General features: G+C 39.8%; 1 protein-coding gene across 2 annotated transcripts in view; it reads left to right on the top strand.

Annotated features, from left to right (window-relative positions):
• Positions 1-13,164, top strand: part of COL22A1 (collagen type XXII alpha 1 chain) — a 231,224-nt gene that overhangs the window by 142,949 nt on the left and 75,111 nt on the right. For both annotated transcript variants that reach the window (XM_046920616.1, NM_001139439.2), the window contains one exon: positions 8,388-8,441. In XM_046920616.1, the coding sequence (XP_046776572.1) occupies positions 8,388-8,441 (54 nt within the window). The remainder of the gene's footprint in view (positions 1-8,387; positions 8,442-13,164) is intronic.

The raw sequence follows: 13,164 nt of genomic DNA, 5'->3' as shown, positions 1-13,164 counted from the left end.
TAGGTGGATAGATATATTTTTTTAGTTAAAAACCACTATTCAATAATTAAATACCTGAGGTAAATCAAAACCTTGAGTTTGATAGAGCTACGTGGATAACCGACAGATGTGGGAGAGAGACCTGATTAGCAGATGCTGCTGATTCAACATTAGCACAGTTCTTGCTTAAGCACGGATCCAGGCGTTGATTACCATCTCACATAAATTTGTCTGCAAAAACAAGTATTTCTCTAAAAAACTGTAGACGTTAAAATGCCATGAACAGAAATCTTTGCAAGTATCTATTCAAGTCTGTTTTAAATGACTGGATGTGAGGTAAAGTCTGTCTTTGAAGCCACAGTGCTATGAGGATGTGGTCACGATGCTGCAGTTTGGTTGTGAGTCCAGCCCTGTGCTGTTGCAAGACATTAGTCACATCTCTTCACCTCTGTGTCTGCAGTAAATAGTAGCAGGTGTGTATGGTTAGATAACTATGTGAGCACATCAAACAGAACCAAAGCAGTAGGGACAGCCTGATTTAGCGGAGGGTTGTTAGTTAGGGTAGTATGGTTAGGTTGTGGTTGGACTCGATGATCTTTAAGGTCTTTTCCAACCTGACCAATTCTATGATTCTATGACTCTATATAGATACAAACTTCTCTTGGAGTTTTTAGAAGGCTACAGCATTTTAGTTAGCTGTAGTGAAACTGATATAGGCTACTTATGGACTAAAAATGTTTGGAACAATTTTATAGGGGAATGTGTGCCTCATAATACAGTCCACTGGAAGTGGAAGTCTTTGATGTCTGTGAAGACAAAGCCATTGTTGGTTGATGTCAGAAATATGATGCTGGGTCCACCTACACAGTGTAAATGAAATTTCACAGAAGTTGACATATTGTGCCAAATACCCTAATGATTTTCTGGCCAACAGGAGTGGAGTCAAAATTTTCAGAAAGATTTCTAAGAAAAAAGGAAGCATGATATTCTTCTGGCATGAACTTTGGTTCCAGTTACTGCTGAAGAAATAAAAGAATATGTGGGTTAGTACACTTGGCAGTAAACAAGGCACTTTATATACGGAGACACCATTTGTGTTATAGGAAAGGAAGTGGGGGGATTAATTTCTTAAAATGATTATTGCAAACTTAATCTTTCATATAAAGGCACTTATTGTGCATTTTGTCCAAAATAAGACTTTTCCAATCACCTCTGCTTAGACTGTACAATTCTTGGAGCAGCTGCAGAATGTTCTGCTTATGTTTCTCACAAACATGGCTGAATAACCGGGGGGGTGAACACTGATCATCAGGGCTTCTGATGACCCAGGGCTTCTGACCAGAGTAATTCATATCTGTTGCATTTGGTGCCTCACCACCAAACAAGCATTGCTATCTGTGGACACCAAGAACTTTACGTAGACTCTAGGCATACCCAGCTGATCTCCTCCGTGCAACGTAGAGCACCACTGTGCTCTTTCAGAAGCTGTGGACAGCAGATCAGGATGCTCACAGCTGCTCTTGAAAGCACAGGGTTAACTAGTGAGTCCCAGAAAGTGTTCCTGAAGGCTGGGATCACTGCTCTGCAGGAGGATGCAGTCTGAAACAGCAGGGGACAGGCGAAGTAGATACTACTGGACTCTAGCTGGCTTTAGAGAGAAGTTGTTCCCAAACTGACCTATGGGTATGATTGATTATCTTCCTGTTGCTTTATTTAGAAAAATGAAGCAGAAAGTGGAGGAAGTGTTGTGTTCAAAAAAAAAAAGCTGATGATATTGCAGCGATGTGATTGCCAAATTTATCAGAAGCTCACCTATGAACCTCTTCCTCCTGCAGCTCATTCCTAGGAGCACCACTGTGTACACTGTATTTTCAATGTAATAATGCACACTTGCAGACATATATCTTCAACACAGAAAGCTAATAGGAGGACTACACACATCTTGTGTGGTGGCAAAACAGTGGCAACATGCTAAGAAGAGCATAGGTTGGGAAGACAAATCATCATTTGTACATTTAAAAGCACTTTTCCACTAGTCTGATATAGTTGCAGGTCTTGAAGTCTTTTATGGGCACAAAAAAATTCTGCATAACCCCCTCAGTACCTCTGCTGAACTGCTAATCTGATAATTCACCTCTATCTTCCAATTTTGTCTTGGGAGGAAGAGATAATAATTCCAACCTGAACCACACAACTGAATTATGTTCTTTTTATTAGCCAGCTGCTCCCAAGTGCCTGGCACCCAACGTCTGTATTTTGACAACAGTACCCTCATATTGATTGCACACGGTGCGAAGAACAAAGCATTCCTCTTCTCATCCATTCCTAAGACCATTCAGTGACAGACAGTAGTACTCTTTCTCTGATTTTACTAAAATTGCTTGAAAAAAAAGAGGCAGAACACTGAGAGTCTGGATTCATTTTAGGTTTTCTTCTGTTTTTCTCCTCTCTTTTGTCCTCCTCCTGAGAAATGCAAGAGAGTTTAAAGTACTCTGATTCTACTTCAAAGTCTTTTGACACCTGTCTTATTGTTAGAAATAATGGAAATAATCCTAACCTTTCCTGCATGACAGACACAAAAGGTACTTCTCTGATATGCTCATGGAAAGCATACAGACCTTCATGTAATCTAGATTAAACACGGGGTTCTTCTGAAGTGTGCTCCAAATAAGTATAGAGAAAAAAGTCTATCCAACTGAAATGGTGCAAATTCATTCAAGTGATTGAAGTTTTGATAAACAAACCAAGAGAAAACACTTACTTATCCTAGAAGAATACCTTCCATTTAGGTGTGAGGTAGCAGCTATCTAGACCCACTTTGGATGTGATATATTGCAGCCTAGTTTTCTAAATTTGTATTGTCAGAATTTTCCCAGGCTCAAAGAATGGTAAAAAAACCACTAAAAAATATGAGTCTCGTAGAACAGTAAGAATGGTCTTGTGGAAAAAAAAAGCCATTCTTGATGGAAAATATGTTTTAAAAATTGTAGTCTTTAATGAATGCCCTTATCTGTGATTAAGACTCCATGTACCTGAATCAGACTGATAAGTAATTCCACCTTTTTTGACTTGGTGCACAAGGTAATTTGTGCAGAGTCAAGCAAAGAATGAGAGTTGGTTGGATGTCAAAACAGAGATAACATAAAAAATATACTGCAAGATCCTTCTTTCGTGAGTGAATTCTGAAGTTCAGGATCATATTCTGTCAGGCTGGACGCTAGAGGAACAAGTGCAACTCTAAGGGTGAATTACCTAAGGGGGTATTCTGTGTCTTTAATTCAACTGTCATGTTTCAGCAGGTTTTCATGTGCCGGGGTCCACATCCCCTGAATGTTTATCCCTGAAATCAGAGCAGCACAAAAAGCTTAACAGCTTTCTTGATTCTTTACAACTAGATTAAAAAGGCTGTGAGTCTCAGTAAATGCTACATATTTGTTTTACAATTTAGTCTGAAGGGTCCTGTTAAAACTGGGGATTACTGGGTTCAGGGCACACCCTTCACCCAGAAAAGAGGTGTTAAAAAACACTTCCAAGTACTTGAAAGGTTTATTACTGTTAGCTGTAATGTAGAAGATAAATTTCCCCGATCCCTGAGGGCTACTGAACTCTTCTTTCTGTTTTTATAGCAGGACAGAAATACAGGTATTAGACTTTCCCCTTCTTGAACTCTCTTTCTCCTCTTTAGGTGAGTTGTTGCCTATGATATTCCTATTCTGGCTTGTCGTAACTTGTATTGGTAAAGAAAGTGCTGATAGCACATCTCCCTCTGGAGATACCAACATAATCCAGAAGAGGAAAAACAGTTTGCCCAGCAAGCAAAGCAGACTTTTTGGAAAGAGGCAGTCCAAAGGTGTGACTTCTTTTAATGTCCAGAAGTCCTAATAGCCCTTATTTCTCTTTATTATAGCAGTTCCCTCTAATCACCCACATGCTGGCCAGCCCCAATGGTATTTGCATCCTCAAGCCAAGAAGATGCTCTTGATTCTTAACTTACTGCCTTTGTTATATGGAGCCTGTAAAAGCATGGTGCCTTTAGGGAGTTCAACTATTGGTTACCACTGCTGTTTATGTAGAGGTAAAGAAACATGACTGAAAGGCATAATCCTATCATCTGGCCTAGTTTACACAGAAAACAGCTGGCATTTATGCTAGCAGTTGTATTAATTCATAGTTAAGGTCCTCTCTATGTATTTGGTACCAAAAGCTCTGTTCTTGGGGCCAAATCTCAGTGATAACCATGCTATGAGAATATACAGCTGTTCAGGGTATTTCATAGCAAGAGAAGAAACAGGCTAGAGCCTTTCCAAATTTCCCTCCTAGCAGTGTGAAGCTAACAATTCCCCCTGTTTTTATGTCTTCTGTACGACAGTTTCCAAAGATTAGCTGTGTTTATATGTATTTGGGGGTGCTTGAACTGTTCAGGTGATTTTGCCTGCCCTTGTGAAATTCAGCAGCACAGAAGTAGAAATTAGGCAAATGAACAAAAAGAAGGAAGAAAGGATTGATGGTATAGATTAAATCCAGAAATAAACTATAACTGTCATTGAGGTAAACACATCCATTTCCAATAAAACACATTTTTAACTGTGCTATTATTCAAATTGCTGATGAAGACAAATAACATATATTTCATATAGTGAAAGGGTAGACGTTCTTACACACTTAGCTGATTCTTGCCATAAGTAACAGAGCATAATTGCTAGTTTTCTCTGTCATTTTATTAGGTGATGTGACATTTCACTGAGCATTGCTCTCATAGGTATAATTTCGCCCAGCAAGTATTTCTGTACTTTCCAGACAGGCTGTAATATTATGAAGTAACTCTGTTGTAGTTTGATTTTGGCTAACCTCTGAGCGGCCAAAATGTTCCCTTCACAATGGGAAATTACACTCTCAGTCTCTGTGTCAATATAATTATATGCTGCTGTAAGGGATTTCTTGGTGTTTTGAAAAGCAGCAAAGTTTTTCAGTATTATACTCAAGAAAAGGATAGGCTCCTTTCACATCTGTTATTGCTGCTGCAGATTAGTGTGCCTGGCCAATGTGTGGAAACAGAGCAGCTAGTATATACTTATCCCAGGAGGCAAAATTTGTCCTTCCTCCCCTTTCTCAGCTTTTGACATCACTTCAGGAAGAAGCTGTAGCTTCTACCTCCTTACTCAGCTTCCCAAATAATTTTATCATATGGGACCAGGTTTCTGAAAATCAGCATGCTCAGAAAACCACAACCAGACAATGCTGTTAAGTAATAAAGTCATTAAAGTCATACAGCAGCAGCCCACAAATATAAGATCCTTGTGCACTACTTGTATCTTTTCAGTTGCAAGGCTAAGAGTCTCATTGGGATTTTGCTGTCCTGAACACCAGTCATGCATCAGTATTCTGGACAGCTGCTGGCTCACTCTCCCCAGGTGGGAAGGGGAAGAGCATTGGAAAGGTAAAAGTGCAAGAACTCATGGGTGGTGATTAAGAGAGTATTCTAAGTAGAGCAGAAGATGTGTGCTCAATCAAAGCAAAACCAGGAAATCATTCACTCCTTTCCACTGGCAGACAGATGTTCAGAACTTTGAGGAAAGCAGGGCTCATCACGTGAAAGCACTTCTAGGGAAGACAAATGCTATCAACTCCGCGTGTTCCCTGCTTTCTCTTTCTTTCCTCCAGCTTTTATTGCTGGTATAAGATATTCTTTTGGTCAGCTTGGGCGATCTGTCCTGCTTCCGTCCTCTCCCACCGCCTTGTGCCCCATGCTCCTTGCTGTCAGAGCAGTGTAAGGAGCTGAAAAGTCCTTGACTATACTCTGCAACAACTAAGATATCACTGTGTTATCACATCAGGAATCTAAAATATGGCAGCATGCAAGCCTCTATTCCAGCCAACATCATGACAGTCAGTCATGGTGTCATATAAAGTATACAATAGGGTGTATTCATGCTCTCCAGCTTTCAGTATCTGATTTGAGGTTGAGCTGGATGACCCTTTAAAAGACCTATCCAACTCAAATAATTCTATGATTCTATGATTTAAGGTGATTACTTTGGGAGCTAATACCATTGTGCTCCTTCAAAATGTTATCAAAAGTGATTGTATTGATTGTATATCAAGTTTCTGCTCTGCATTCAGTTGTGCCCTCTGAATTAATGTTTGTAAGTGGAACCGAAGTTGCACACACATTGTAAGATGAGGTACAAATACTTTAATTTTAGTATTTTATATAAGTATTTTAATAGGGTGTCTTCTGTGGTCATTTTGGCAGTCGGCAAAATCCATCTAGAGTCTTTACCTAGAAAATGTGTTGATTCATGTGGTGACATGAGACCCTGAGGTTGAAATGGGCTTTGACAAGGAAAGAAGTGATGGATGTCGAGAAAGTGGAAGGAACAGTCATAAATAGTGCCTGTATTGTAATATATTAGGCAGATTCCCGTTGATATCAGGAGCTTGGTAATGAATGCAAACTCTTCCTGGTAAACAAGCACTTCATAATAATTCATTTAATTTTCTTTTTAAACTTTTCTGTATATGAGAGCCGATACTTTTATTATGAAAAAAATTATGGAAAAGATCAGATTCTGACGTCTCAGCTAACTGAACTTAGTCAAAATCAGATAAAATATGATGAAAACTTGATTTGCTTGTGATGTCTTAGTTGTTTCACTCATTTAAGTCAACAAGAATTATATAAATCGTTCCTGGACATATTACAGTAAAAAGAATAAATGGAAAATTATATATCAGACTTGTGCATCTGCATGACAAATCACATCATCAGTCACATAAAACTTACTTAATTATAATATCCTTCTAAAAAGAAAATCAGTTTTGATGAGAAGTAGAAATGAGGAGAAAAATCACTTCTCTGACTTTCAGATATTTACATGATTTATCTTGTAACCTCCTAGTGTATTACTAACAACCTCAGAAGTATTAATGATTCAGTATCTATTACATGTCAGGGAAGGATAGATTATTTTTACAAGGAGGCTGAGTCACAGAATATATGACTTACCCAAAGTAACACAGCAAGTAAACTTTTGAGAAACAAACCAAACTTCTTCAGTTCTTCAGGCATCCTTTCTCCATCTATTCTTCCTCTTTTTTCTCACATAGGACATTTTCCCTATTTTACCTCTACTTGAGGTCAACCTCAGTGGGAAAACATCTGCTGCAGTATCCATGTGACTGAGGGACATGGTTTAGTGGGCATGGTGGTAATGGTTGATGGTTGTACTAGATGATCTCAGTGGTCTTTTCCAGTCTTAATGATTCTATGATTCTACCCACATGGGTATGCTTCTGGACTTGGCTTATCCTTCCCTTGCGCCAGTGAAACTCTCCTATTCTTGTGTAGGAAATTTTCTTAATGCAGAGAAGTCAGTGAGCTCTGTCCCTTGGTGATAATGCCAACCCCAATTAGAAATGCCTTGTGTGTTCTTGTTTTCAGGCTTAGAGACTGTGAATCCTTTGTATTCATCCATGTACCAGGGTTCTTAATTCTTTTCTTTCTTTATGCATAAGACAGTGCAGGAAGCACAGAGGACGCATCTTGGCTTGGTTGGGGAGGGGTGAAGCTTTGTAGTATAAAAGAGAAAGTGTCTCTTAGTGTGTCTCTACATGTGGTACCACCCTTGGCTGAATCTCAGTACTGTCAATTCTCTGATGCTCTTCGGGAAGCACCCAGATGTGACTGCAGCGTGGAATAGAGGCCAAAAGATGCATGAAACCAACCGTCCTCTATGGAGTGACAGCTGCACACAGACTATGAGGCTTGGTAGATCTGAATATGCAAGGAAATAATGGAGAGAATTTGAATTTTCTGCAGTATTGTGGCCACTGCTTAGAAAGGCATTCTGCCCATTGTTGCACATACTTAGGAGACTGGGTTCCATTCGGCTTATATTCAGCTCACAATATTTATCAAGTATTTATTTCATAAACCATATTTTAATAGAAATGTTACCATTAATTGTCAAGTATTTAGACTGATTTTGGTGTGATTTCAAAGCAATGAAATCTTCTTTGCTTGAAAATAACAAATTCATGTTAGAAGTGGGAGAGATGGTGAGCATTAGATATGACTTCCTACTCGCTGCATTTGGGCTAGGAATTGTTCTTCAGGATCTTCCATATACCTCCAGAGATGAGTCCGCTTGGATACCAATCACAGTTTTCCAAACTATTTATTGTTTTTTTTCAAGAGCAAAATCTGGACTGGAAAGTGCAATGTCCACAAACTGGACAGACATTACACTTATCAGAGACCACTAGAGTTGCACATCCAGTGTCTAATGCCTTATATCTAGCCCTTGTGTTTTCCATACTGATGATATATCAGTTTGGGGGTAAAAGATTTTGTAAAGTCGCCATTTTTGCCCTAGTATCTAAGATTTGTTTTTCTGTTGAACACACAGGGTAAGAAGGGAGAACCTGGATTCCCAGGAATTAATGGTCTGATTGGCCCTCAGGTAAGTGACAATTTCTTCATTTTCAAGTAATATTTAGGAAAAATGTATTTTATGGCAACAGGTGACTTGGAACTGCAATGCAGCATGCCATGACCTTGTTCTCTTCTCGTCTCCACTGTCTTTGAGGTTGGCTTTTCTCCTTTAAGATCCAAACTGATTTATCCTGATGTGAATGAGAGAGAAAAGTCTGGTGTCAATTACATTCAGCTTCCACAGTTTTTCAGCATCTTTGTATGGAGACATAATGAGCTGTTTTGTGTGTGATTTTCTCATTGCTTTTGCACAGAGCAGTATCATTCCGGAGGAAAAGCAAGATTTGTGTTTTGTGGTATTTAGGACAGTGCCTGAGCTATTGGCAGTGTGAACTGGTAGCTGCAGATAGGCCTCCTGTGCTGCAGTCTTGAGGGAAGAAACAGTTTTAAAGGTGTTTGCTATTCAGAAAGCACACTTATTTGTGCACAACTTTTTTTCATTGCTTTGAAAGTCGTATTTCTGCTTGTTAGAGGAGGTCAGGCAGTAGCTTACTAGGGAAGGTAGAAACAGAAGCTTAAAACTGTTGCTTATTCTCCTGATGAGTAAGGTTGTGAGTGATGTCTGAAGTTCATGACCCATTAGCTCCCTTTTGGCAAGGTAATACTCCAAGTTGCACCATTTGTAGTTTCATAAGGACAAAATAGTGCTACACACTGTGTATGTTACATATAGTCAAAGTGGATTTAACTCCACCTTGGAAGAGCTTGTGCTACTTTGTACTGTAATAGCATTGACACTTGCCTCTGGCTTGGCTTCTTGCTAACTTTCTAGCCAAATTCTGTTGACCTAACTCACAGTGTAGGGTCATTCCCTGTAATAAGAGGAATATCTTTGGGAATGTCCTTAATCAGGGAAGATGTACCAACCACTCAGGTGAAAACCGAGTATCTCATTCATTCCTTTTTCAATAATAAGTTGACAAGCTAGGTCTTTGGCTTTGGGATTTTGTTACAATAGTCAGTTAAGTTTGGAGAGAAAATAAAGAACCTCCTCTGCTGCTACAGCTGTTGGTGAGATATTGCAATAAATGGCATGCTACTCAGTAGCAGGTACTAATTTTTCACTTATTTCCTCTGCCAATCTATGCCCTTGTAACCATGAAACATAATCTAGACATGAATTCTGTAGTAGACATTTTGTAATGAGCCACTTGCATGCCTGCAGAGGCCACCAGCAATACAATCTGGGGCTTTCTGATCCTGTGAGGGTGAGGATCCTTGTATCCAGCTGAGAACCTTTCCTGCCACACTACTTGATAATGGTCTGCATACTTTTAAGACTTCCTCCTTTGGTACTGCGTCTGGTTTGCAAGTATTTCAGCAGCAGCCTTCAAGAAGAATGAGGAAAGTATTTCCAATGGATTCATTTTTTATTTTTATTTTTTTCCCCTGAAGGATAACATTAAAAGATCCCCTCAAGCCATCTGAACTGTGCATGTAGCAAATGGGAGAGGATTTTCCTTACTTTTGGGGAAGATTCGTCTTCCTTCATTAATTCTGATATACCTTACTATCCACTTAAACAACATCTTGCTCAGCTAAAGTTCTCTGTAACTTTACAAAATATGTATATGCATGTGTTAGCAATTTCATAAACCTATCTGAAAGAATTGCTGACACAGCATTAAGTAGTTTTCCTTTCAGCACAGGCTAAATAAAGTTTTCATATTTTAAGTTAATTAAAACTGCACAGAGTGCTAGCCCCATCAAGGTATACTTAAACTGATTCTTCCTCCCAGCTAACTGTAAGAATGGAAAAATATTGCTCCTTTTCCTGAAGTGGCACATTCTCCTGGATATATTATTTCAGTCTTCCATATTTTTGTTTGGAGAAAGTGCTTACATTTAACTTGTGACAAAACTACTTTTCAGCTTACCAGCATTTTTTGTGACATGAGGTTTGTAAGCACTTTATCAGCATTTCTCTCTCTCTTTTATTTTATCTTAATCATACTGTGCTCCGGGAATAACCAGGAGGTTTCCTTAGGCTTTAGTTACACATATATTCTTAAAAATGATTTATTGGGTCTTGTGTCACCTCTTCCTGTGCTGTCTCCATGGTTTTGAGGGCCACCAAACTTGATTTGCCCATACATAAACTTGGTTAGGACACTATAATAACCTCATTTTCTTCTGCTATTTTAAACTTAAATATAATTTTGTTTTTTTGACCTTTTTGCTCCCATTGAAAGCTGAATTGGCAGAAGAATGGAATGGAGATAGGAGCTTTAGAAGCCATGTTTCTGAAGAGCACAGAAAGAGCCACGAAATGATGCCAGTTAATCATGACCCCCTATTCTATGTATTCATTGAAGTCTCAGGGAAAGCCACTTCATTACTGTGGGACAGATGCTGATTTCTCAACACCTTCAGAGACATGCTGCATTTTCTAGTGGCATGTGGTAGGAAACTCTTCCTCCTCTGGAGCTGCAGAGTGGGGTGTGCTCAGGCATAGTGATAGAATCATCATCATAGAATCACCAAGGTTGGAAAAGACCTCTAAGATCATCCAGTCCAACTGTCTACCTATCACTAAGGATTCCCACTAAACCACATTCCTCAGTACTACAACTACACATTTCTTGAACACCTCCAGGGATGGTGACTCCACCACACCCCTGGGCAGCCTGTTCCAACACCTAACCACTCTTTCAGAGAAGTTTTTTCTAACGTCTGCAGTTACTGCTGGACTTTGTCAGCATAAGCGATTCCCATCATTCCAGTTGCAGCAAGAAGCCACAGAAGGCACAGGCAGCACTGTGAGGCAGCCAGCCTTAGGGGTACTCTGGAGCAGGGCCAGCAGATACAGTGACAACCCACTGAAGAGATGATGTCAGTCTGACTCTTAAGGACTGGATGTCTTTACATTACAGAGTAAGCAGCAAATCCTGAAGCAGCAGTTATAAGGCAGCCTCTTAGCTAGCCCGGTATGTGCTGTGACAACTGGGTAGCCTTAGTTTTGCCTTTTTCCTTCCTTACATGCTCAACTCAAACTAAATTTTAAGATTTTTATGATTTCTTTTTCCTTCTAGATCTGCTGTGGTGGTGAGCCTGTCCATGTGTTTGTTTGTTCCATATTACCCATATTAGCACCCCCAGAAATGAACATTTATTTTCTGGTGACCTTCAGAAATGGTGCATCTTGCAGCATCATTAAGCCTTGGAGTAGACAGTTTGAGTCTTATTTCCCCTCAAGATATGAATGATTTTCCTGCAGCAAGGGCACAAACATCTGAACACATAACATATTTGTATTGATATTATTTATTTGCACTATTTTAGTTTGCAGGAAACTCAGTCATGGGTCAAACTTCTATTACAGTAGGCTGTTCAAATGCAGACTAAAAAATGAACATTTCTATAAAGTACTTTCAATTGAAATAGATAGAAGAGCATTAAGCCTGGACAATGCGGAGGCTACGCTTTTCTGTGTGGTCACCTGAGTTCTTGATGTACCTCATCTATCCCACTCTCTGTTGAGAGGAAGATTTCAGAGAAGAGGCCGAAGGGAGCTGCTTTTCTAGGCATGATGGGTGTCCTGAGGAGACAGGAGATTTGCTGTTAGGTGCTATGTGCTATACATAGGTGTGCCACGAGGGCTGCATTCACTGGCTTAGTAAAGAAGGGGGTTGATACCTCAGTACTCACCAAGGACTCAGACACTGAATTACCATGGCAGGGCTTCATAGAATTGTAGAATCATAGAATCATTATGGTTGGAAAAGACGTTTAATATCATCTAGTCCAACTGCCCACCTACCCCCAGTATTGCTCACTAAACCGTGTCCCTAAGCAACACTTCTACACATTTCTTGAGAGGAAGCAATTGAAGGTGGAGGTGCATACGTCCGAGCTCCCATTACAGCTGACTAAGATTCTTACTAGACAGAGCCATTCAGCTTTCTTAAGTCAGGTATCACTAAGCCCCTCTCCAGGTTCCATGAGCCAAGTAGTTGCATGCTGTCCACCAGTGGGAAGACAAAGTGAGTTAAAACTATTGGAAATTTAAGTGAAAATGATATACCTCACAATTGCAGCGTGTCTGGGCCATTACTGAGGTTTGCTTTATGGTAGGTAACATGATGATAGAACTAAGACCTGTGAGGGAAACCAGCATAAGCTGTTTTTCACATAGAGGGTAGTGACACAGGTTGCCCAAGGAGGTTGTGGATGCCCCATCCCTGGAGGCTTTCAGGGCCAGGCTGGATGTGGCTCTGGGCAGCCTGGTCTGGTGGTTGATGACCCTGCACATAGCAGGGGGGGTTGAAACTTGCTGATCAATGTGGTCCTTTTCAACCCAGGCCATTCTATAATTCTATGATTCTGTGATTTTATGGTTGTGGCTGGCAATGAATTAATTAGTATAGGCTCATCTGTAGGGTGTGAGCTCAACCCAGCTTTTCTTAAGTAAATCTGAGGAAATAGATTATATCCTTTGAAATGCATGCTGTTCTGAATGTCTCTTTTTATAATGCAAGTTAATACTGTGAAACATAAGAGAAAAATACTGGCCCCAGCTGCAAAGCTCAGATTGAATCCTGATTTTGTCAGTGCTGCTCAAAATTGTAGAAGATACTACTCAGAGCTATCTTTAATAAGATATGTGCCTTTTACAAAACAAAGAGAGAAAAAAGATTTGTCAGTGCAGACCACTAATAGTTCTGAAACGAAAGACCATAAGGGAGATTTTG

The sequence above is a fragment of the Gallus gallus genome, chromosome 2 (assembly GCF_016699485.2).
Source record: "Gallus gallus isolate bGalGal1 chromosome 2, bGalGal1.mat.broiler.GRCg7b, whole genome shotgun sequence".
NCBI lineage: Eukaryota > Metazoa > Chordata > Aves > Galliformes > Phasianidae > Gallus > Gallus gallus.
This window is presented reverse-complemented; position numbering and strand designations above follow the sequence as displayed.